This window comes from Podarcis cretensis, assembly GCF_951804945.1.
Source record: "Podarcis cretensis genome assembly, chromosome: 8".
NCBI lineage: Eukaryota > Metazoa > Chordata > Lepidosauria > Squamata > Lacertidae > Podarcis > Podarcis cretensis.
Window position 1 is genome coordinate 34,890,356 of NC_137177.1, and position 22,038 is coordinate 34,912,393.

General features: G+C 46.7%; 1 protein-coding gene across 1 annotated transcript; it reads left to right on the forward strand.

The window, feature by feature from the left end:
• The first annotated feature begins 1,449 nt into the window (after nucleotides 1–1,449).
• NT5C1A (5'-nucleotidase, cytosolic IA) lies at nucleotides 1,450–17,433 on the forward strand. The gene is made up of 6 exons (XM_079989234.1): nucleotides 1,450–1,946; nucleotides 11,066–11,233; nucleotides 12,037–12,166; nucleotides 12,669–12,791; nucleotides 13,596–13,780; nucleotides 15,234–17,433. The coding sequence occupies exons 1-6, from the start codon at nucleotides 1,791–1,793 to the stop codon at nucleotides 15,597–15,599; spliced, it is 1,128 nt and encodes a 375-aa protein (XP_079845360.1). The 5' UTR covers nucleotides 1,450–1,790; the 3' UTR covers nucleotides 15,600–17,433.
• Nucleotides 17,434–22,038: the final 4,605 nt, after the last annotated feature.

The following is a 22,038-nucleotide window of genomic DNA, read 5'->3' on the forward strand; positions in this document are numbered from 1 at the left end:
GCTAAATCACCTTAGAGCTTTTGACAATTAAACAGTATACAATTTTGTATCAATAAACTGTGGTGTGTCTCCCAGGCATATCCTTGCAAGGGCTGCGTCTGGTATATAATGCAAAATTCAGCATCTTGAACATTTTCATTTGCACAAAGCATCCAGCTGGCAGAAAGTGGTTGTCCCATCTTTGGCAAAGAAATTAGACCCTTGCTGTAGTGCTGAGAGCTTATTCTGGCTAGATTGAAAAGAAGAGGGAGGAAAAGTGAATTCACAGAGAAGATGTCTAATCAGCAGCAACTGGCCAGGAAATGAAAGTGGAGCCTCTTGATTCAGAGGCAGTCTACCAGATACTGTGGAACAAACAAGAGTGTAGGGCGCTTTCTTCTATGTCCCACTCGCGAGCTGCCTGGGAGCATGTGCCTGCCTACTGAAAGGAAACAGATTGCTGGACTGGTTGAACCTTTGGTCTCCTCTTGTTATGTTGTGTCTGAGCATGTGCAGAGTATTTTCTCTTAACAATGGGTTATCCCCACAGCCAGAGTCCAACTGGATCAGACCAAAGGCCCATCTGGCCTGACATGTCTGCTTCCACAGTGGCCCACCAGATGCCCCGAAGGGAACCTCACAGGCAACCCCCCCCAACTGATATTTCCCACAGGTGTAGAGAAACCTTTTGGGGGCATTGCTCCTGGTAACCTGTGTCAGTGGGTGGCCTCTGACATTTACACAAACACAGACCCTTCAGTACACACAGAGACACTGGCACACGTAGCACTCAGACACCGAAAGAAGATCTGGTGGTTGGGGGGGGGGGGGAGAGAATCCTGTCAATCCTAGAAGGTTGTGCAGAAAGATCAAAGTCACAGCCATACCTTATCGAGTCCCTTCTCATTTTACTTGCCTGAACACTCCTATCAGCCTTCTAGCTCACACATTCCCATTGGTAGTGGGAGGCACCAATAGCCATGCAGCTGTGTAATCCCCTTTTCAAAGCCATTCAAGTTGGTGGCCATCACTGCACCTTGTGGCAGGGAGTTCCACAGTGCAAGCTGTGTGAAGAAAAGCTTCTTCTGGTCAGCCTTGACTCCCCCAACTTTCACTGGATCATCCTGGTGCTTTCTAGCATTATAAAAGGGAGGAAACCCTCTTTCTCCAGCCTAGTTCTATAATAGGCTAAACTAGTTCTATTCACCTGCTCTCATGCTTAAAACATGAACGGAGCTTCCGGTTCAGAGACAGCACACTTTCCAAGCAGGTGTGGGTGCAGCCTCTCCCTTTTAGAGAAGTCTCTCTCTTTCTCTCAGGAATATATTATTTGCAGTGCCCAGCTCCTTTTAACTGCGATTGCATGTTAATTTGCAGTGAAACACTCCAGATTGCCGGGGGGGGCGGGACACACTTCCCTGCAACAGGACCAGGAACTGCTTGCCAGTACTGTACTGTAGCTGCAGCAGTTCCTGCCCTGAGGCGGTTAAGTGACTCGGCCACTTGATCTGGCAACGAGGGACGCCCAGGAGGTTCATGGGATCCCTTATAAAGAGCTTTCTCTGAGGGACGGACACTCACGGCAATCTGTGCACACGTGCCTGCACTCCCCCTCTCCGCCGCCGCCGCTGCCGCACACACACAGACACAGCGACTTTGCTGCTGCCTGATTCATCCTCGTTTGCTGAGCTGCATCCAAAGGGCTACCGGCTCTTGATCGCGGGCGGGCAGGCAGTCCTGTGACAAGAGGAAAACAAGCTGCTCGTTGCCATCGCCACCCTGCTCCCCTGGAAGGGCAGAGAGGAGGGAAGATGGACCCGGCAAGAGCTGGGCCCCCAGAGAGCAGAGGAGCCCCCCGAGACTCCGGCAGCAAAGCAGCCAACGGCGGAGGGCAGCCGAAGCAGGAGGGATGGGAAGATGCCCGGGCGTTTTATGAAAACCTTTCCCCCAAAAAGAAACCCAAATCAGTAAGAGATTTCTTTTTTACTGGGGTGGGAGGAAGGGTCAGCAGGTGGCCTGCCTGGCAGGGTGGCTTGTTTACTTGCATGTTTGTACATATAAAGAATATGACACTCTGGCTGGGTGCAAGGAGAAAGAGAGAAAACCCATCCTCGGGAATAGGAAATGTCAGCTTAGGGAACCTGTTGAATCTCCCTGCTTGGCTACCTCCAACTGTAGAGTGTTGGAGGGCTGGGAGACCAGGGTTCAAATCCCACACAGTCCTGAAGCTCACTGGGTGACCTTTTTAGCCAGTCACTGTTTCTCGGCCTAACCGACCTCACAGGGTTGTTGTAAGAATAAAAATGGAGAAGGGGAAACCATGTATGCCCCCTTGAGTTTCTTGGAGAAAGAGGTGGGATGCAATAAATAAATGTAATAAATAAAATAAAAATAGGTGATGTATGGTGGAGGGAGGCCCACCTGCTGTGGCCACAGGGAAGGAAGAGCCCTCGGCTCAAAGGAGGAACACAGATTTTGCAGGCCCAGCCTGCAGCATGTCCAATTAAAGGATTGCAGAGGCCTGGGAAAGTTGCCCTCACACGACTCCCACCAGCCTGGATCAGCAGCTGGGAGTTGTAATTGGAAGTATCTGGAGGGGACCAGATTGGGGAAGGGTGCTTTAGACTCAAGGGGTCTACTCTTAGACAGAGCAGACAAGTCTATACTCGATCTATGATGGTTATTCATTTCAGTTTTGAATTGGTTTCTATGAAGCACCTCAAAGTGAGTTCACAATATGAAGAAAACATATAAATACAATTAAACACAATCCAATACCAACTGGAATGGACTGATGGTCCGACTCAGTATATGGATCAAAGGCACATGTTGTACAGCATCATCGAGATAACGGGCATTCAGCAAAGAATGTTATTTTTCCTGGAAGATGCTGTTCTCGCTTGCATGGAAGAGGCCCATGACAGCTGCAGAGATAAAGCAGGAGAAGGGAGTAGGGAGTAGATGTAGCCATGAAAACAGAGTGTGCCCTCTTCCTTCTGGGGACCAAGGTCAAAACCTTGCGGGCTGAGACACACATTCCATCTGTTAAGACCCCTTTGCAGTTCATATGCCCAGCAGGTGGATGTAGTCTGTGTGTACATATACACGCGCGCACGCGCGCGCGCGCGCGCGCACACACACACACACACACACACACACACCATGTGTCATGGTACCACATCTACTTTTTCTAACAGCAGGCTTAAAAACTGCTACTCCCAAGTATTATTTCTGGATGATGTGGTGGATCATCACCATCTGAGGCTGATCCTTCTGTTAACTGCAGGAGAGTGCCAGATGTCTCAGGGTAGCCCAAGTATCAGCGTTTTTTTCTAACATGACTGCTGGAGACAGCCAGTCCAACTGGCATCACCTGACAGACTAACCTGGGCGAGGACCTGCCAAGACCACCTATATAAACCTTACCGAAATGGATTTGAATTGTGCCGAAGTGCTTCACAAGCCATGGGCAGAGCCATCACTCACACCTGTCCATCTCCAAAGTTTGTGATGTCACCACTCCAGCCATCTGACTGTTTGGCTCAGGGCAGGCCCTATCGTTATGCAGGTGGAAAATGCTGTATTAGCTGTCCATTTAGTTACTTCACACATACTTTAACAGGCTGCAATGCTCTTGCAAGGAGAGAGAGTAAGATCTGGCCTACATACATCTGCAACAGCCTGTATTGATTTTCTACTCATCATTTGCTTCTCTGTGGCCCCATGTCTCCTCTCTAGGGTAGTGTTCACACCCCTGTTTACTGTGCACACACGATGTTATCCAAAATGCACATGTATCCTGGACTTTGTTATACAGTACAAGACTACTGCTTGACGCCATGGTTTCTCAAACCAGCTTGGAGTACTTAAGCCACTCTTAATTCACCTCTAGCCAAGGTGTGAGCACCTTGGCATAGGGTAAAGACCTTGGTGTATACACAAACAGATATGAATCTGACATTAATGAAGCTGTGCTGATGTGAACAGCTAGTGGGAGAAAGAGCTGTGAAACACAATGGGACTCCAATCTAGTACCCACCAAATGCTTTGGATTACCACTTCCCTGAGCAGGGTTGGGCCGGGCCGTTTTGCTGTTCTGCCTCCTGAGGCGACTGCCTCATCTTACCACATGGGAGGGCAGTCGCTGTCCATGAATCCCAGCATCATAAGGCTAGGAAAGACAGTTTCCTTTTGAATCAAGCTTGAAAGGCCCAGTGCTAACAACTGTTGGCATAAATACATTAGTTTTTATCTGAACTCATGGCCAAATGAAAACCATGACAGATTTTACTTTCCAGAACAGTGAATGGGTAGGGCCTTAATTTCTGATCAAAGTGAGGTGGCGGCACTGCTCCAGTCAACTCCCACCTGCAAGAGAAATGCTTCCCCTCCTGCACTCCTCTGACCAGATTTGCACCTCCACAACCTTTTATGGCAGCCTTTCAAACAGGAGGCTGTTTGTGGGTTTTTCACATCTAGTTTTGCCCTGTACCTGGTGCTTGTTTGGGGCACTCCCTTGCAGTTTTTTTTAAATTCCACATCTCTGCAGATTTTTAAGCTTCTGGTGAGGCAGGTTCCTTCCCTCCCCCCTCTCGGTTCCCAGCCCAAATGCTGCTGGCCTTTGCCAGCTGGCTGGCCCTTGTGACTCGCAAACTGGCTCCACTTCAGCAATGCTGAAATTGGACTGCTGAAAAACAGCCCCCCACCCAAGGCCCCCAGGCTCACCTGAAAGCTGGCCATAGGGAGGGAGGGAGGAAGTCCCAGCACCATCCAGCTCAGGTCCAAAGTGTGGGCCTTTCTTGATAGGTAAAATATACAGAGTGTAGGGCCATTGGAAAAAATGGGCATAAAATGTGCTTATGCTAATTCATGCAAACGGATGCCTTTATCTAACTGATGCAAATTTAAATGCCATAGAAGGCCAGGCAGCTAATTTCTCATCCAGCTCACCCCAGATAAATTCTTAAATTAATTTTCACAGACCAACTCACCCCAGGTCAGTTCCTCTTCAATTAATTTATCCCCCATTAATTTCCCCGTAGATCCTATTCAGAATCATTTCAGTCACCACCACCCCATTCACTGCTGCCAAATCATTTCGAGATGAAGTCATTTTTACTCAGTTTGGTCCCCAAATTAATATCCTACCCAGTTACCCTGATCCCTCCCAGGTCAATTTGCCCCAAATTCATTGCCCTCCCATGATCACTTGTGACACTAATTAGTGGGCGATAATATTCTGTCTTTGTGTATTAAATAGAGCTGCCATACACCTGGAATTTCCGGACATATCCAGGATTTGTCCGTCAAAAATAGTATCTGGGCTGAATTTTTGAAAATCAGGAAAAATGCCCAGGAAAACCCGGGCTTATGGAAGTGCCCCCCCCCCCAAGAGCTCAACAACTTTTGTGTCTGGATTTTCACATTTTGAAATATGGCACCCCTATATTAAAAAGCTTCTCCTGTTGATTTCTGCAGATCAAGCTGCTGTTAAAAGTCAAAAGAGTAGCCAGGCTGGGTTTGTGGTCATTTGGCAAATTATTCCCTCCATACTAAGGGCTCATTCACTCTTACTTTTGCTTTGCATTTCTAGGCACAGGCCTGGGCTTTCCAGGTCTGTGTGTGAGCACTCCCACAGACTCTCCAAGTGTCCCTATTTTCCAGGGGCAGTCCAGGATTTACAGAAGCCGTCAAAATTTCTGATTTGATCCCAGAATGGCCCACTTTCCTTAGGACGTCCCTATTTTCATTGGAGAAATGTGGGAGGGTATGGAGTTATGCGACCCTGAGCCAAGGAGATAAGTGGTAACCGTACAACCTTTAGAAGACATCTGAAGGCAGCCCTGCATAGGGAAGTTTTTTTAAAAAAAAAAAGTTTAATATTTAATTATTATTTTTATATGTTGGAAGCCACCCAGAGTGGCTGGGGCAGCCCTGTTAGATGGGCAGGGACTAAACAATAAAATTATTATGATTATGGAATAAGATGTCCCTATTTTCACTGGAGAAATCTTGGAGTGTATGCTCCCCCCTCCCCACACCCAGCACTTTCCCCATAAACACCTGCTCTTGGAACAAAAGGCAATCTGCAGAAAACCTGGATTGCTGTTTGTTCCATTTCAGTGTTAAAATGTGGGTTTTCCTGAGGAAAGTAACAAAACAAACAAAACAAAGTGCTTGGACACAGAGTGGGAAAGCATGAACCTGTGGTTCAAAAGGTAAGTGTAAATGAGCTGTAAGCTCAACTACAATTCCATCAGCCCCAGCAAGCGTGGCCAGTGGCTAGGGGTGATGGGAGTTGTAGTTCAGTAACATCTGGAGGGCCAAAGGTTGCCCACACTTGCACTAGAGCAATGGAGCACTTCAGCTCTCCAAACATTTCTGGTATGTTCTTGCATCCCTCCTGCAAAATACAGTCTGGGTGTGACCTCCACAATCCCTATGCACCCACCTGACACAAGGTTTTCTGGCTGGAGGCCTTTTCCACCCCCACTTCCATACCTTTGTTTTTTACTCCCAGGGGCAAATTTCTCACTTGACTATCTCTGCACTCCACATTCCCGGAGGCTCCTGGAGTTAATAGGATTAATAGAGCACCATTTCTCTGATCTAGCACTTCCATTCTGGCTGCCTGGCAGCTTTCAGCTGTGAAATAGCTTGCATTCCTTGATGGTAACTCTGCCTCCATGTCTCCTAGTACAATGCAATGGTGTTCTGATCTGTTTTGGGATGCCAGGCTCTGATCAGAAACCCAGCAAATGCAACCAAACCGCTCCCTTCTCTGTTCCATTAATCTTTCTACTAAACTTAATCCTCCACCCCAGTCAAGAGAGTGAGGAAGAGGATGGTCTGGAAAGGAGCTGACCTCATTTTTCTCTCCACCCCAATTTCAGTCTGCCAGGTTCTGTTTGCATTTATGCAACCAGCCCCTTCCCTCTCCTCCCTGCCAGCCAGGGGCTGCTTTCTAGATCCAGACATCTCATTGGCGTTTCCCTGACCTTGTGCAACCTTGGCTGTTGCTAGGATAAATGGGGCTTGTTTGGAAGTATTGCCATCTCCTGCATCCATGCAAGAGCTTGCTGAAGGTCACACGTGCACTGGGTCACAGGTCCTGAGGTTTGTCTGCCATAATAAGAGGGAGCCTGACAAAGAGAGATTAACGCAGGAATAAGACTTGCATGGTTTTCTTAACTAGTGAAATGCCTGTTATTACAAAAGGCAAAATGGGAATGTAGATGGAGAGCCTGTACTGTACATTACTGTTGATATAAGAAAATAGGCGTGGTTGGCTTTTGCTGCCTAACTCCCCAAGGGACCAAGGCCCCTAATTCTATGATTGGTCAGGGATGAATGGATGGAGGCAGGATGCAGTGAAAGCAAGCCAGATCTTTATCTTTCTGTTGCAACAGAGTTCCCTCCCTTCGCAAGGAGGCAAGAGAGACCCAGAATCAGAAAGAAACATCTCTTTTAAGGGTTTGCATTTTGGCATGGAGAAGGAGGACATCCCCTCTACAAACAATCAAAAATTACATTGATTATAATTTCCACGAGAACTAGTATTTTGAGAGAGGGAGCAAAACTTTGTTTCTATCCACTTTTTCCATGCCATGTCAAATTTTATAAACTTCTGTCATGTCACTTTTATAAGGTCAAGGCTCAAAAACAGGACCTCAAAGGCAATTGGTGCACTGGGGTGGGGTCATCCCAGCAACACACACAAAGCAAGATCAGTTATTTTTCAGCTCTGCCAACTAACAGGCTCATTTGCCAGACAGAGACAACTAAACCAAATTATAATTATTTTTTTGAAAGAGCTCTCAAGGCAGCCTAAAACAAAAATAAAACAGACACAAACAAGTAAATCAAATAATTAAAAGGAAAAAAACCAGAGGGCTAAAAACTAGAGCAACGCTAAAACCGTCTGTAGTAGCAAGGAGAGGTCAGGGGAGTTATGCCTATGGCAGGGATAAGAAACAGGATTTGGTGGCTAGGCTGGATACTAACCTGTCCCAGCACCCAAGGTCATTTTGACAGGTGGGCAGGGCTGTGAGGCACTCCAGAAAAGGGCACTGCAGCAGGAAGCCATTATTGTTATTTATTATTCAATTTTATTCCTTGAATTTGTATCCCACCCTTCCTTTCCAAGGAGCTAGGGGCAGCAAGCTGATACACAGTTTGAAAACAAAGCAATCCCCCCCCCCCAAAAAAAAAACAGTTAAGGCATTAATAACAACAACAGCAATTGCAACTAAAAACATTTATTTCCTGGCACTGGGAATACTCTGTGGTACAAATTGTCAACTTGGGGGCAAAATCTGGGATTTTGAGAAACTGCTATGGGTGTCAGTAACAAGATGGCTGCCGTGGGGTGCAGCATAACACAAAATGGCTGCCACATCCAAGAGAACAGAGAAGGGGACTGGGGGAAACGGTGTCAGCGTAGTCCGTCCGGTGGATGTTGAATCCTGGCATCCAAGAAAATTTGAGCATGCTTCAGGCGAGAAGGTGTTCAGCGCTGGAGAAGCTGAGTCAGTGCAAACTGGAGCTGTGCAGGAAGATGAAGGTCTCATATGAGGATCGTAAAACTTAATCGCCCTGCAACCCCTGAAGAGCTATTAAAATAATATTTTAGCTAATTAGTAACTCATGGCTCCCACATTATTGAGAATTATTGTTAGCAGGGATGTTAATAACTAGTTAATAGTTGACTACCTTGAACAACTAATGGCCCAATAATGCCTCATATTTTGCCTTTTTGAAATGTGGAGAGGTGGTCTTAGGAAGGTGTTTCTACTTTTACACAGATTTCCCAAGGTCTTTGACCTCTGTTTTGGTCTTGCACCTCAGGTGCCGAGCTGGGTCTGAATTAAGCTTGCAAAAGAGCAGGTGGGGGTAAGAAATGGGTTGCACTGTGTGCCCCATCCATGTCTGGTTTAAAAGTCCTTCTTGCCTGTCCACATTAGCACTTGCACACCAGGCAGGATCTCCCAACAAACAGGACTGCCAGCTTCAGGGCTGCTCTATCAGTCTGCCTTCAAGAGCTGTCCAGTCAGCAGCCATTCAGTAGCAGAAACATTCGCCTCTGTCGTCATTTTGTTGCCTAGTTAAGGCTTTCCTTTTTCAGCAGGTCTTTGCGGTGAATTTTTTTTTATCCCAGTCTGCATCTATATTGCATTTAAAACTGTTTTAACTAGGACATTGTTTATATATGTTTTTTTATTATTAAAGCACTTTGAAATGTTTTATAGGAAGTAGAATCCAGTGAATAAATAAAGCCATCATGCTGCTATTTCAAAGGGCAGAGACCAGCCTCATGAAATTGCAGGATCGTACCAAAGAAAATGCGGAGTAATTTGCAGTGTTGCACATATTATCTCTCCCAGGAGTGTCCAGTTCAAACTTTTTGACCCAAAGTGGCAATTATTCTAAAGGGGGGGGGGAGATTGTAGCTCTTGACTTTCACTTCCTGTACTGTCTTTGGTCTCTTTCCCAGAACAGAGAGTGTGACTCCTGGAATGAGTTAATTCTGCTCATGCATGGGAGACAAGCCATATCTCTAGTATGATATACAGACTCTTCCTCCAGTTATCAGTCAGTGGGGGTTAGAGGGGGTTGGTGGGGCTGGGAAAAATTCCTGCCTGCAGGGCCATTGTTAGGTACTTGGTTATATAGTTTGCTTTCTTCTTGTTTGTATGCTGGTTATTTATACATATCTGTATACATTTTAAGTTGTTTTAAACTGTTCTTAATATTGTGTATCATTGTGTTTTAATATTAATGTTGTGTTTTGATGGTTGTAACTCATCCTGAGACCTGAGAGTGAAGGGAGGGTAATAAACTGTAATAATATTAATGGTTTTCAGATATAGGATACACTTGGAATTTTGCTAATTGAGCTTTTTGGCAGCTCCCCCCCCCCCCCACCCAGGAGTCTTGTTTTTCATTTGGTTTTATTTGAGACATTTTTATTAATGCATTTTAAGTTATCTTCCCTATTGTTTTTACAAAAGCAACTTGATATGTTTTTATTCATTTACCATGAGATAATGAGAAAGTGTTATACATTATTATATTTTGTAAACACTATTCCATTACTTTTTATGTTGTTCATATCTGTATAATGCCCCCAGGCAGGATTTTAGTTTGGCCTGAAATAAATTATATTTCAAGCCCCCCATTTTTTCTCCATGTCAGGGCTGCTGCCCTCATTTTTGTGGTTGGCTTTCAACCACAAAATTTGCATAAAATTCACATGTGCTAATTTATATATGTGGATCCCTCTGGGAAATTATGATGTTGGGTGGTGGGGGTATCACCAATTATTACATTTATATCTCACCTTTCCTCCGAGGTGCTCAAGGTAGTGTACATGGCTCTCTGCTTCCCCATTTGACCCTTACAACAACCCTGTGAGGTAGGTTAGACAGAGAGACTGTGACTGGCCAAGGTCATCTCTGAAAGTTGTAGCTGAGTGGGTCCTAGCTTTAAGTAGAAGGTGTGGGTATGACCTGAAGTTCTTGATTATATTGCTACTGAAAAATATGCAGGCAGTGTCTTTCCTCTACATAGCAAAAAGATTCCTACATTGCAGGGGTTGGACTACATGACCCTCATAGTCCCTTCCAACTCTATGATTCTATGACAATCAGTGTGCTATATTATTGAATTAAATCAGCCTTCCCCTACCTGGTGCCCTCCAGATGTTTAGAGCTGCAACTCCCATCAGACCCAGCCAGTAGGACCATGGGAAGTATAGTCCCAGACATTTGGAGGTTACCAGGCTGGGTAAAGCTGAATTAGAATAATATAAAGTACCGTATGTACAATTTTATGACATCAAATTCCATCAGAATGGCCTTACTGGATCGAACTGAAGTCCATTCTGCATCCAGCAGTGGCCAGTCAGATGCTCTGGGATGTTGACAAGTTGAATATGAAGCTGATGGCCATCATCTCTTGATATTTGTCCTCAACAGGAGCACCTGGTGTTTAGAAGCTCCCTTTGGGTGCCATAGGCAATATGGCTGTGGATAGGCCTGTTGTCTTTCATAGGGCACTACTATCACTTTCTCTTTCTCTCATGCAGCCCAAGCCGCAAAATGCCATCACGATTGCTGTGTCATCACGAGCCCTCTTCCGTATGGAAGAGGAGCAGAAGATTTACAATGAGCAGGGTGTGGAGGCCTACGTGAAGTTCCAGCTGGATCACGAGAATGAGCCCTTTCTGCCTGGAGCAGCCTTCCCCTTCGTCAAGGTCTTTTCCTTTTCTGATGATTTTGTTCACCTCCAGATGGAAACATCAGAATCTGGGTTCAAAATAAGGGGATGAAGCAAGTGCTGGTTGTAACTTATCAGTAAATTAGCCCAGGCGGAGGTTTTATGATTGATCCAATGAAATGTGGGTTGTGGTCTGTTGCAATGCCACAATATGCTTGTGCTAGGTTTCTCCCTGAAGGTCTAATATAAGACTCCGTCCGGGCACTGGAGAGTCTGTTGGGGTTTTTAATGCCATACTGCCATCTATGTGCAAATACTACTAAACACCAATATCCTTCTTGTGAACCCCCCCATTCCAAAGGGTACTGAAACCTAGCAAGCACTGGAACCCCTGAAACTTCTCTTTGCTTTGAGAAATGGGATCTGCTTAACAGTGCTTTAGGGAGGGACCTCAGTCGGAGAGCCCATGGTTTGCATTACAGAAAGTCCCAGGGTCAGTTCCGAGCATTGACCTGAAAGGATCAGGTGGCAGGTGAGCAGGAAAAGGAACTTTCTCTCTGCCTTTGGGGAACCACTGCCAGTCAGAATCAATATTGAGGTAGATAGAGGGACCAACCCATATAAGGCAGCTTCAGGTGCACAATCAGGGCTTCCCCTGCTTTTCTTTTGCATGATTTTGATTAAAAAAGGATGTAAAGTATCTGAAAGATGAGCTGTTCACCTGACAGTAAGTACTGTACTGATGGTTTGGGGCCTCCTTCCCCCACCTGTTTATTGTTTTATTTAAGGAAGTCCGGTTGTGTTCTTGGCCAGACTGCTCTGCCATCTTTGACTTTCTAGGCACTGGAAGCTGTTAACATGCAGCTGCGGGTGCTCTACCCAGAGAGCGAAGAGCTCTTCGACATCGTCCTCATGACTAACAACCACGCTCAGGTGGGAGTCCGCTTGATCAACAGCATCAACCATTACAGTGAGTAACCGGAAGCCGCCTCCCTTGACCAGAAGCACCCAAGCAATTGATGGGGTACTTGTCACCTATTTACAAACTACCAAGTTGTCTTGCTTCTATACCAGTCTAACTGTCTTGAGTCCCCATCCCACAAAAAACCCTGGTAAATGTATCTCAGTGATGGTGTTAGAATGGGGTGGTCCAATTCACAGCCCAAGGGACACATGCAGCCCTTCAGGCCTTTTTTGGTGGCCCTCAGCAACATTTGACACACCCTCACAGCCCTCACACTGCCTTCCCAAAGCTAGGTAAGCTTTGGGAAGTAAATAAGGTAAATAAGTACATCAGAGTGCTGCCTTTGAAAGATGCCACCTGGATTCCCTGAGAAACAGCTGAACGAAACTTTGGTGTCAAAAGGCAACTGGGGAACCAGTGCAGGTTCTACATCCGCTGGTGGATGGCGCTTCCCAAGGCCTCTCTCTTCCTCCCCTCAATGTTTTCTTCTTCTTCCTCTCTCTTCCAGACCTGTTCATCGAGAGGTTTTGCATGACAGGTGGGAACAGCCCCATTTGCTACCTGAAGGCCTACCACACCAACCTGTACCTGTCATCTGACTGTGAGAAAGTGAGTGAAGCCATAGAAGAGGGTGAGTGAAGGTGTTTGTTATCCTTCGCCTGCTGTTGGAAAGGGAGTAGGAAGTCACCCGTGTGTGCGAGTGTGTGGTCTGTTGGCACGTGTGGGTTAAAACCGAAACTATTTTTTCTGTTGTGACTCTCCCCCCTCCATCCCGGAAACCCCAGGTACTCTAGTTTTGCACATGTAGTCTTGTAGGCTCTTTGAACTCTGTTTCCCATAGCAGACTGCATGATCCTGGGAGGGCTCACAATAAGTTTATGAGGCTTTCCCATTATGATAGAAGTAGGTAGGGTGTCCGCCTGTCGTATGAGATGAATTTGTGGGATGGATGCCTGGGAAGCAAGAGCTTGCTTACTACATGCAGAATCAAGTTGCCTAGAAGAAACGATTGAGGTTAGGGCTACTTCCTTTTGAGGATGGTGCTGGGTTGCTTTGCTTCCTTGACAGAATCATAGAATTGTAGAGATGGTAGGGACCATAAGGGTCATTTCATCCAACCCCCTGCAATGCAGGAATCTTTTGCTCTAGTGGGGCTTGAACCCACAACCCTGAGATTGCCAACTGAGCTATTCTCTTCAGATAAGCCTGACCACAGTCCGTTTGACAGGTCCCCACGCCTAACACTTATCACACACTCTGACATATACACCACATTGAGGATATTGTTTAGTTATGCTCCAATATAACTCATATAGCATTTTGGGTTTTACAGACCTTTACATATTTTTTAAAAAGCAGAAATTGAAGTGCGAGCCACCAGGAGGCTGAGCTTCTAGAAAGTGCTGCTAGATCCTTTTCTTCTTCTTTCCCCAAGGAATTGCTGCAGCCACCATCTTCAGCCCCAACAGGGACGTGCAGGTTTCAGAGAACCAGCTGCGTGTAGCCTTCGATGGAGACGCCGTGCTGTTTTCAGATGAGTCTGAGCAGATTGTGAAGGCTCATGGCCTTGACAAGTTCTTTGAGCATGAGAAGACTTATGAGAACAAGCCTCTGGCTCAGGTATGACTGAGAATACCCAGAAATGCATTATCGGGAAATGTTGGGATGGCCACAAGCTGGTTGAGCTCAGGTGCCAGGCAGGTTGTTTGATTCCCTGTTTGCTTGCTTCTTCGGCAGTGTGTGTGTTTTTTGCAAACCACAATGAGGAGGAAGAGGAGGTGAATTTATTTCTGAAATTTATTTTTAGTTGATTTGTTACGGTTTTTAAAACAGTTTAATCTTTCAACCATAAGAGCAATTAGGCTAAGGGTAGGCAACCTAAGGACCGGGGGCTGGATGCAGCCCAATTGCCTTCTCAATCTGGCCCATGGATGGTCCATGAATCAGCGTGTTTTACATGAGTTCAATGTGTCCTTTTATTTAAAATGCATCTCTGGGTTATTTGTGGGGCCTTCCTGGTGTTTTTACATGAGTAAAATGTGTGCTTTTAATTAAAATAAATCTCTGGGTTATTTGTGGGGCATAGGAATTCATTAACCCCCCCCCCCAAAAAAAAATATAGTCTGGCCCACCACATGTTCTGAGGGATGGTGGACCGGCCCATGGCTGAAAAAAGGTTGCTGACCCCTGAATTAGGCTATGAAAATAATATGGGGGGAAACTGCATCCATTCAAACCTTGCTTAGACTGTCTCCCTACTTTAGCCAGTACTTAGCAATAGAGCCAGTGTGGGCAACCTTTGGCCCTACAGATGTTGCTGAACTACAACTCCCATCATCCTTGGCCAATGGTCACACTTGCTGATGGGAGTTGTAGCTCAGCAACATCCAGAGGGCCAAAGTTTTCCCATTCCTGCCATAGAGCAGCTTCTTTCAGATCATCCTTCTTCACAGACTGTTCATCTTCTTGTTTCTTCTCTCCATGGAGCCCAGGCTCTCTGCAGCACTCTACATCCTGACTTCTAGTTTCTACCTCTCTACTCTCCCTCTGTTTGCTTTACTTATTACATACACCATTCCAGCTCCCCATCTCAACCTCTTCACCAATGAGAAGGGCAGGAGAGTTGTTTTACTAAGTAGTTCCAGGTTCCCAGAGTCATTAGGATTCCTTTGCCACCTCCTCGTGCTTGTATTTTAGTTTTGCCTGTGAAGGAACAGCCTCCAGATAACTCGGTGTCTAATCTTTAAATTAGCCATTTGCCCTTCAGATGGAGCTGTACTCAGACTCCCATCATCCCTGGCCATTGGATCTGCCTCTTGCAGGGTTGGGAGCCCCACAATATCTGGAGGACGACATATTCACCAGCCTCTGGTCTTACAGAAAGCAGCCATCCTGAAAAAAAAAGAACAAATACAAAATGGAGACTCGTCATTATTCTTTCACAGAAGTATTATGGCAACAGCCCCTTGCAACAATTGCAGACTCTGTGTGTGTAGCCAGAGAGGGTTATTTTCCAACTGTATGGAGAATGGGGAAGGAAGTTCTGGTTGACCTTGTCTGTTCACCTCTCCAGGGGCCGCTGAAAGGTTTCTTGGAAGCTCTTGGGAAGCTCCAGAAGAAGTTCTACTCCAAGGGGCTGCGCCTGGAGTGCCCCATCCGCACGTACCTCGTCACGGCACGCAGCGCGGCCAGTTCTGGAGCCCGTGCCCTAAAGACTCTCCGGAGCTGGGGGCTGGAAACAGACGAAGCCCTCTTCCTAGCCGGCGCCCCCAAGGGACCCTTGCTGGAGAAGATTCGCCCGCACATCTTCTTTGATGACCAAATGTTCCATGTGGAAGGGGCAAAGGAGATGGGTACCATCGCAGCCCATGTCCCTTACGGGGTGGCTCAGAAATCCAGGCGCTTGGCACAGGGGAAACAAAATGAGAATAGCAAGTAGCAGAAAAGAGCGGGACTGGGCTAGGCCAGCCTTTGATACACAGAGAGCAACATCTCTATGGAGAGATGAAAAGTTTAGAACACCTTCCATGAGGACTAGAACCAAAAGGGTTGGGATGGCGGGTGTCTTGTTTGGGGTAGGTTGTTTGGGAGAAGGCTTCCTTACACCTACCTGTACACATTGCACTTTACAGAAATGCTCTTCCCTCTGCCTCACCATAACCTTGCGTGCCCATCACACCATTGCTGTCAGTATCTGCTGGTAGACTTTTGCTTCTGCCCTGCCATCCACTCACAATGCTTCAAGGTTGATTGTCACCTTTTGCTCTTGAATATTCATGATACGTACTGTTTTTTCTTGCGGGCTGCTGCAAGGGGGCTGTGTTTTATTACACGCTTCCACAGTTGCATTGTGCAGAATTTGCTAATGGTACCAATTTAAGCGTTGTGAAATTCCCAGCTTTCAACACTGGTTTTGAAAGAAAAAGAAGAAGAAGAAGCAATTTCTAGCTCTTATGTTTGCAAGGATGAGTGCAAAGCATGTGTGCAATTCCTTGATGGAATTTATCTGGAATCAAAAGCCTCGGAGAGCAGGCATTGGTTGGGTGGTGAGGCTGGGCATGGGGTCACCTCCTGAGACTACCCCCAACAATGTTCCCCACCCACATTGAGCTCCCCAAAAAAGGTCAAAGGCAATGATGACCAATGGGGCCCATCACAAATGGATTGTCCAAGGGCCCCTCAAAGAGATTGACTGAGAAGGAGGCCTGCCAACAGAAAAAAATGCTCCATGCAACTCTTTCCAGGAAGAACTCTTATCAGGAAGGGCCACAGCTCAGTGTTTAGAGCATCCACCTTACATGTGGAGGGTCCCGGGTTCAATCCCTGGCATCTGAGAGACCTCTGCCTGAAATCCTGGAGAGCTGCTGCCAGTCAGAGTAGACAGTACTGGACTAGATGGTTCAATGGTCTGACTCAGTACAAGGCAGCTTCCTATGTTTCCTCCATCTCTCATGGCCAACAGAAACTAAATAATTATGCAAAACACACATATGAATGCAAGTTTGTGTCATTCGTGCCATCAAATGTGGCTTTTGTGAATGCCCCATGCGTGCCCCAACCTAAAATTTGCATCTGCTTCACCTCTAGCCGGCTTATGCACACTTACATTTTGCCTTGCTCTTTCCAGACAGAGGCCTGTGCTTTAATGCTCCATGTCTGAGCAATCCCCACCCCACCCCAAGCAAAAAGGAGAGAGAGCAAGCACAGGATGATCTGTGTTTTCTTTTTATTTCTCAGTGCTTTGAGAAAAGACAGTAAATGAAAGCTGTGTTCCTGAGTCAGTGTGCTGCAGTGGATGGTGCTGGATCATGGACTATGACATCGCAGGCCCAGATCCCCACTGAGCCTTGATGGTCACTGTCAGAGACTGAAAAATCACACCCCTATGTCCATACACCATCCTTAGAGGAAAAGCAGGCTATAAATGTGATAAATACACAATCTGGAACTTTCCCATTCCAAGTGTGTCTGGGAGCTTTCCACCACTTACCTCATGGTTTTTTCAGCAGGGCTCCAGAGGTCTATTGAATAATGTGGCATCTTCCGTTTTTAACCAGTGTTGCATTTTCCCTGCTGTGCTCATGGGCTGTACTGTTAACATAGGGCAATATCGGGGGAGCCGTTCCCTGCTTGACTGCCCATTTGCCACAGTGGAAGCTGCGAAAGGTCGTGCTTCTGTGTCTGCTGGTGGCTTTGCTTAGGAATGAAACAATGCAATCAATGCCTGTCTGTCCTTCTGGGTGTGTTATCTGTAATAAATTCTGTCTATGTTACCATTCGTTCCCCCTCCTGTTTGTGAACTCATCACTGGTATGTTGATAGCAAGCTGAAGTGCTCTTGAACATAAGGACTAGAAACTTGGAAGAGTGACAGGGAACTAAGTGACAGCAAGCACCCCCTCTAGAATAGTACTAATTTTCCCTTTCTTGTGAATCAAAACCTAGTTATCATACCATTTATTGGAGAATATCCACCACATATTGCCATTGGAGGGTTATTGGGCATTATTATTGGGTTATTGGTACACTGTAGACCAGGGTAGGGAACCTTGGGCATGGAGAGGGGTGCAAATGCATCTCTGTCTGGCCCTTGGACTCTACCCAAGCCACACCCCTTTCCCAGGCCCACCCTCCCTACTGGTCTTGCTTTACTCCCCTCTTGGTTGTTTTTGCCTGCCTTGAACTCTGATTGTGACTCTTGCTTGCCAGGATGAAGGACAGAGCAGTGTGTGTCTGCTGTACGAATGTAAAATGTACATTTCTTGTTCTGCTAGCTTTTGCCTTTGGTCCCACCCAGCACTGGCTTGCGGCCCTCAGAAGGAATGTGGCCCTTGGGCAAAAAATGTTCTCCACCCCTGCAATAGGCCCATAGTAGTTTAACAGAAGCAGTTCTCCAGTCTCGTTCCCCAATTTCTTACAGTATTGTTTTTTGAAACCTTTTTCCTCGCTTTCTAATTTCCTTATCACTTCCTTTGGCCTCTTTCCCTCAGAGGAAGAGAAGGAGGAGGGTGACCTCTTTTTCCTCCCCCTGCCCCTCGCCAACATCTCTGTCTCCTGGCCACCTTCACTTGGCACCCAGGGAATTGCTGGTGCTGGCACCCATTCAACTGAAAAACTATTGCATGGCCACAGGTGGGGGGGCAGAGGAGTGAGGAGCCCCCGTAGGCTGTGGCACTGTGACCCGCTGGTGGTTTTGGCCCACCATTTGAGAAGTGTATTCAAAGCCAACGTGAGCACAAATGCCACCTTTTTCTCATTGCCAGTTCTGCCTTTGGGTTCCGCCCTGAGCTAAAAAAACTCCCCACTGCCTCAGGCTTCCTCACATCCCAATGTGCATATTTGAATCCCACCCAAGCTCTGCCTATTTTTAGGTCTGTTAAATTTAGAGTGCCCACTCAGATTGCACACCCATATTTCTGAGAAGGAGCATCTGGCACCATTGCCTTTCCAGCTACTGAAACATTTGATAAGAGGCACGCTTTGTCATACACATGAGATTCAGAGGCCGTTGTCTCTGCTCTCTGCTAACTGAAGACAATGGCTTTCAGGGGCAGTATCCCAGCGAAACTCACCCCAAGGTTCCTCCTCATAATTCCTTCTCCTCAGAGAAGACCAGCAAAGGAAGACATGCTGCCCTGAAAGACAGCCTAGCCACCATGATCCATCCCCCCTGCATTCTGGATATGCTCTAAGGCAGGCATGTCCAAAGTCCAATTCAGGGGCCTAATTTGGCCCGCCGGTCGATTTAATCCGGCCCCTGTGGCAGTTTATTTCCTGGGGTAAAATCCAAAAAAAGCAACAACTCAACCCCTTCATCAAATCTGGCCCTCTTTGAAAAACGTTTGGACACCACTGCTCTAAGGAAAGACCACTCTCCATTAAGACCCCAAAATAGCTGGAAATAAATACTACAAGGGTGGCCAGACCTTTTCGCCCAAGGACTAAGCCTCCAAAGTTGGGTCTGGCCAAAAGATAGAGATGGAGGTGAAATCCCATTCAGTGTGCATTTAATCAATATATCAAAATTTCACTTCCCAAAACCGTATGAGAACCAAAATACAGCTGTTCTTCAAGATTCATGTATGAATTTTGCAATGTAGTTCTTCAAACAATATTTACAAAAATGCTTGTATTAGGGGAAACATTTTGCCTATGAAATGTTGGGCAGGATGCAAGAGGTTTGCTGAAGGTAGATGCCTGAGAACCACAGTTCTCCACAGGTTGTGCCAGTATTGTGAAGCAAGGAGACTGGGATGCCAGCAGCCCCATTGCACCAGGAGAAAGAAAAAGAGGCCTGGCTGTGCTGCTTTGGGGAAAGAGCATCTGAAGGAGACTGGCAGATGGTGGGAACTCTGCAGGATGAAAGATGGCACAGCACCAGGAAGGCAAGGGCAGCCTTGGCTTGCATCTCTTGCAAGATCACTGGAAGCCTCTGCCAGGCATCGCATTCCTGTGACAGTGCCCACTATTTATAGATGACATGATCCATGCCTTTGCCATGGGAGCATCAGAAAAGGCTTTACAACATGAGACTGCAAGGAAAGACCTCCTTTTCCAAAGCAAGGAAACGTATTCACACAGACAGTCTAACTTTGTCCCCATCCACCTCACTGCAAGGGGCAAAGCTGAGAATAAGGAGGAGGAAGCTGACAGGCACTGCCACTCTCTAGACAGGTTGCAAGTGAGAAGTCAGGCCAGGTGGGCTCTGGCAGAGGGAAGACTGAGGTTAGTGGGGCAGTGCCCCATTTGCCCTCATGGGCTACTCCCCACTGGTAGGCCTTCCTGTACTTGTCTCCTGCCGCACTGCAATTTGGCTTGGGAAAATGTCTTAGAACAAAAGGCTTATTTTGACCCTAATTTCAGCAGGGAGAGGTGAGGGCGATGATAGCTGTGGGCAACAGGGAAGACCTCTGCAGGTGAATGTGCGCTGGCGGGCACCATGTTGGTGACCCATGCTTCAAATCCTTCACTGGAGAGCCTCCTGTGGGTGCCCCTGCCATCTGATATTCTGTTTAAAGCTCAAGAGGGGACTCAACCTCTTCTTTTCAATACATTGCTGTTAACATTAAATTTGTTGCTTTATTGGTACAGAATGTATGATTTAAGGACTCTTCTTTTTACAGAAATGCCCAAAGTACTCTGGGCATGCAAATATTAAAAAATTAAAACCCAGGTAGTGAATAATTAACATGAAAACTGTGGAACTTAAAAAAATAAGGCAGTTTAAAGCCATCAAAAGTTAATGCTTTATTTCCCTGCAAGGCAGGACTATTGGACTGTATAAACCCACAAGAATTCTACATCCATTACAGTGGTACCTCGGGTTACAGATGCTTCAGGTTACATACGCTTCAGGTTACAGACTCCACTAACCCAGAAATAGTACCTTGGGTTAAGAACTTTGCTTCAGGATGAGAACAGAAATCGTGCAGTGGTGGTGCGGCGGCAGCGGGAGGCCCCTTTCGTGAGTGGTACCTCAGGTTAAGAATGGACCTCCAGAATGAATTAAGTTCTTAAGCCAAGGTACCACTGTAGTGATTTATTCAGCCGCCTTCTTGGGGGACAACACTTTTTCTTTTAAAATGAAAGCTCAGTCTGCAGCACCTGCCCACGGCACCACTGGAATCCTCCATTTGGCATTTGCCCAAAGCAGCCCTACAGGGGTGAGGTCAGGCTTTTGCTGAGATTAGCAAAGGGGCCAGGGCTGTCCCAGCAGATCCATCTTTTTCAGTCTACATAAAACAGCCAAAAAGATCAGACGCAGTTGGAATGAATTCTTAGCTTGCCAGCTCTGTGTTCTTTGCTGAGGCCTCTTGCCTGAGGACTCTTCTATTCCTGAAACTGGCAGTGGAAGTCAGCCTCCCAGTTGATGGTTGAACAACTCTCAAGGGTTTAAGGCAGCATATTGTATTCTGGCCCAAATGTAGTTGCAAATGCATGGAACAGCCTCCTCCCAAGCAGGTGGTCCAAATATACATGTTTTTACATATGCATACCATACCTGGAATGTAACCCCTGCATAAGATGTGCGTTACCTGCATACGTCAGCTAAAAGGTAAAGGGACCCCTGACTGTTAGGTCCAGTCGCGGATGACTCTGGGGTTGCGGCACTCATCTCACTTTATTGGCCAAGGGAGCCAGCGTACAGTTTCCAGGTCATGTGGCCAGCATGACTAAGCTGCTTCTGGCGAACCAGAGCAGTGCACGGAAACGCCATTTACCTTCCCACCAGAGCGGTACCTATTTATCTACCTGCACTTTGACATGCTTTCGAACTGCTAGGTTAGCAGGAGCAGGGACCGAGCAACGGGAACTCACCCTGTTGTGGGGATTCGAACCGCCGACCTTCTAATCAGCAAGCCCTAGGCTCTGTGGTTTAGACCACAGCGCCACCCGTGCTGTCAGCTAGCAGACCTGAATTAGAAAATCCAAATAGGTGCCACAAGAGGGTGCTGCTGAACCACCAGAAAGAGAGGCAGAAGGATCTGGTGCCGTTTGGTAAAGTTCAAGAAGAAGGGATTTAAGTGTTATTCCTGTCCTTACACTTTCATGAGAAAATGAAAAGAGCTAGAGATAAGGACAGGAAATGAAGGGAGGCTTCCTGTCAGGAAAGAGTGTGTGTGTGTGTGTGTGTGTTTGCATACAGGGGCTCATCCCCACTTTTGTGCCATGTTTCTAGGCTCTGGTCTGGGCTTTTCAGGTCCCGGCCCCAGCAGTTCCCCCCCACCCTTCCCGCTTCTGCTGCTTTCCCCAGGTAAACTGGTGTTTTACTGCTGAATCTGAGCAAATGCCAATCAGATTTTCACAGATTGCTGTTTGTTCCAATTCAGAGGTAAAGAACGTATTCTCAGGGAAAAGCTGTGGGGCAAATGGAAAACT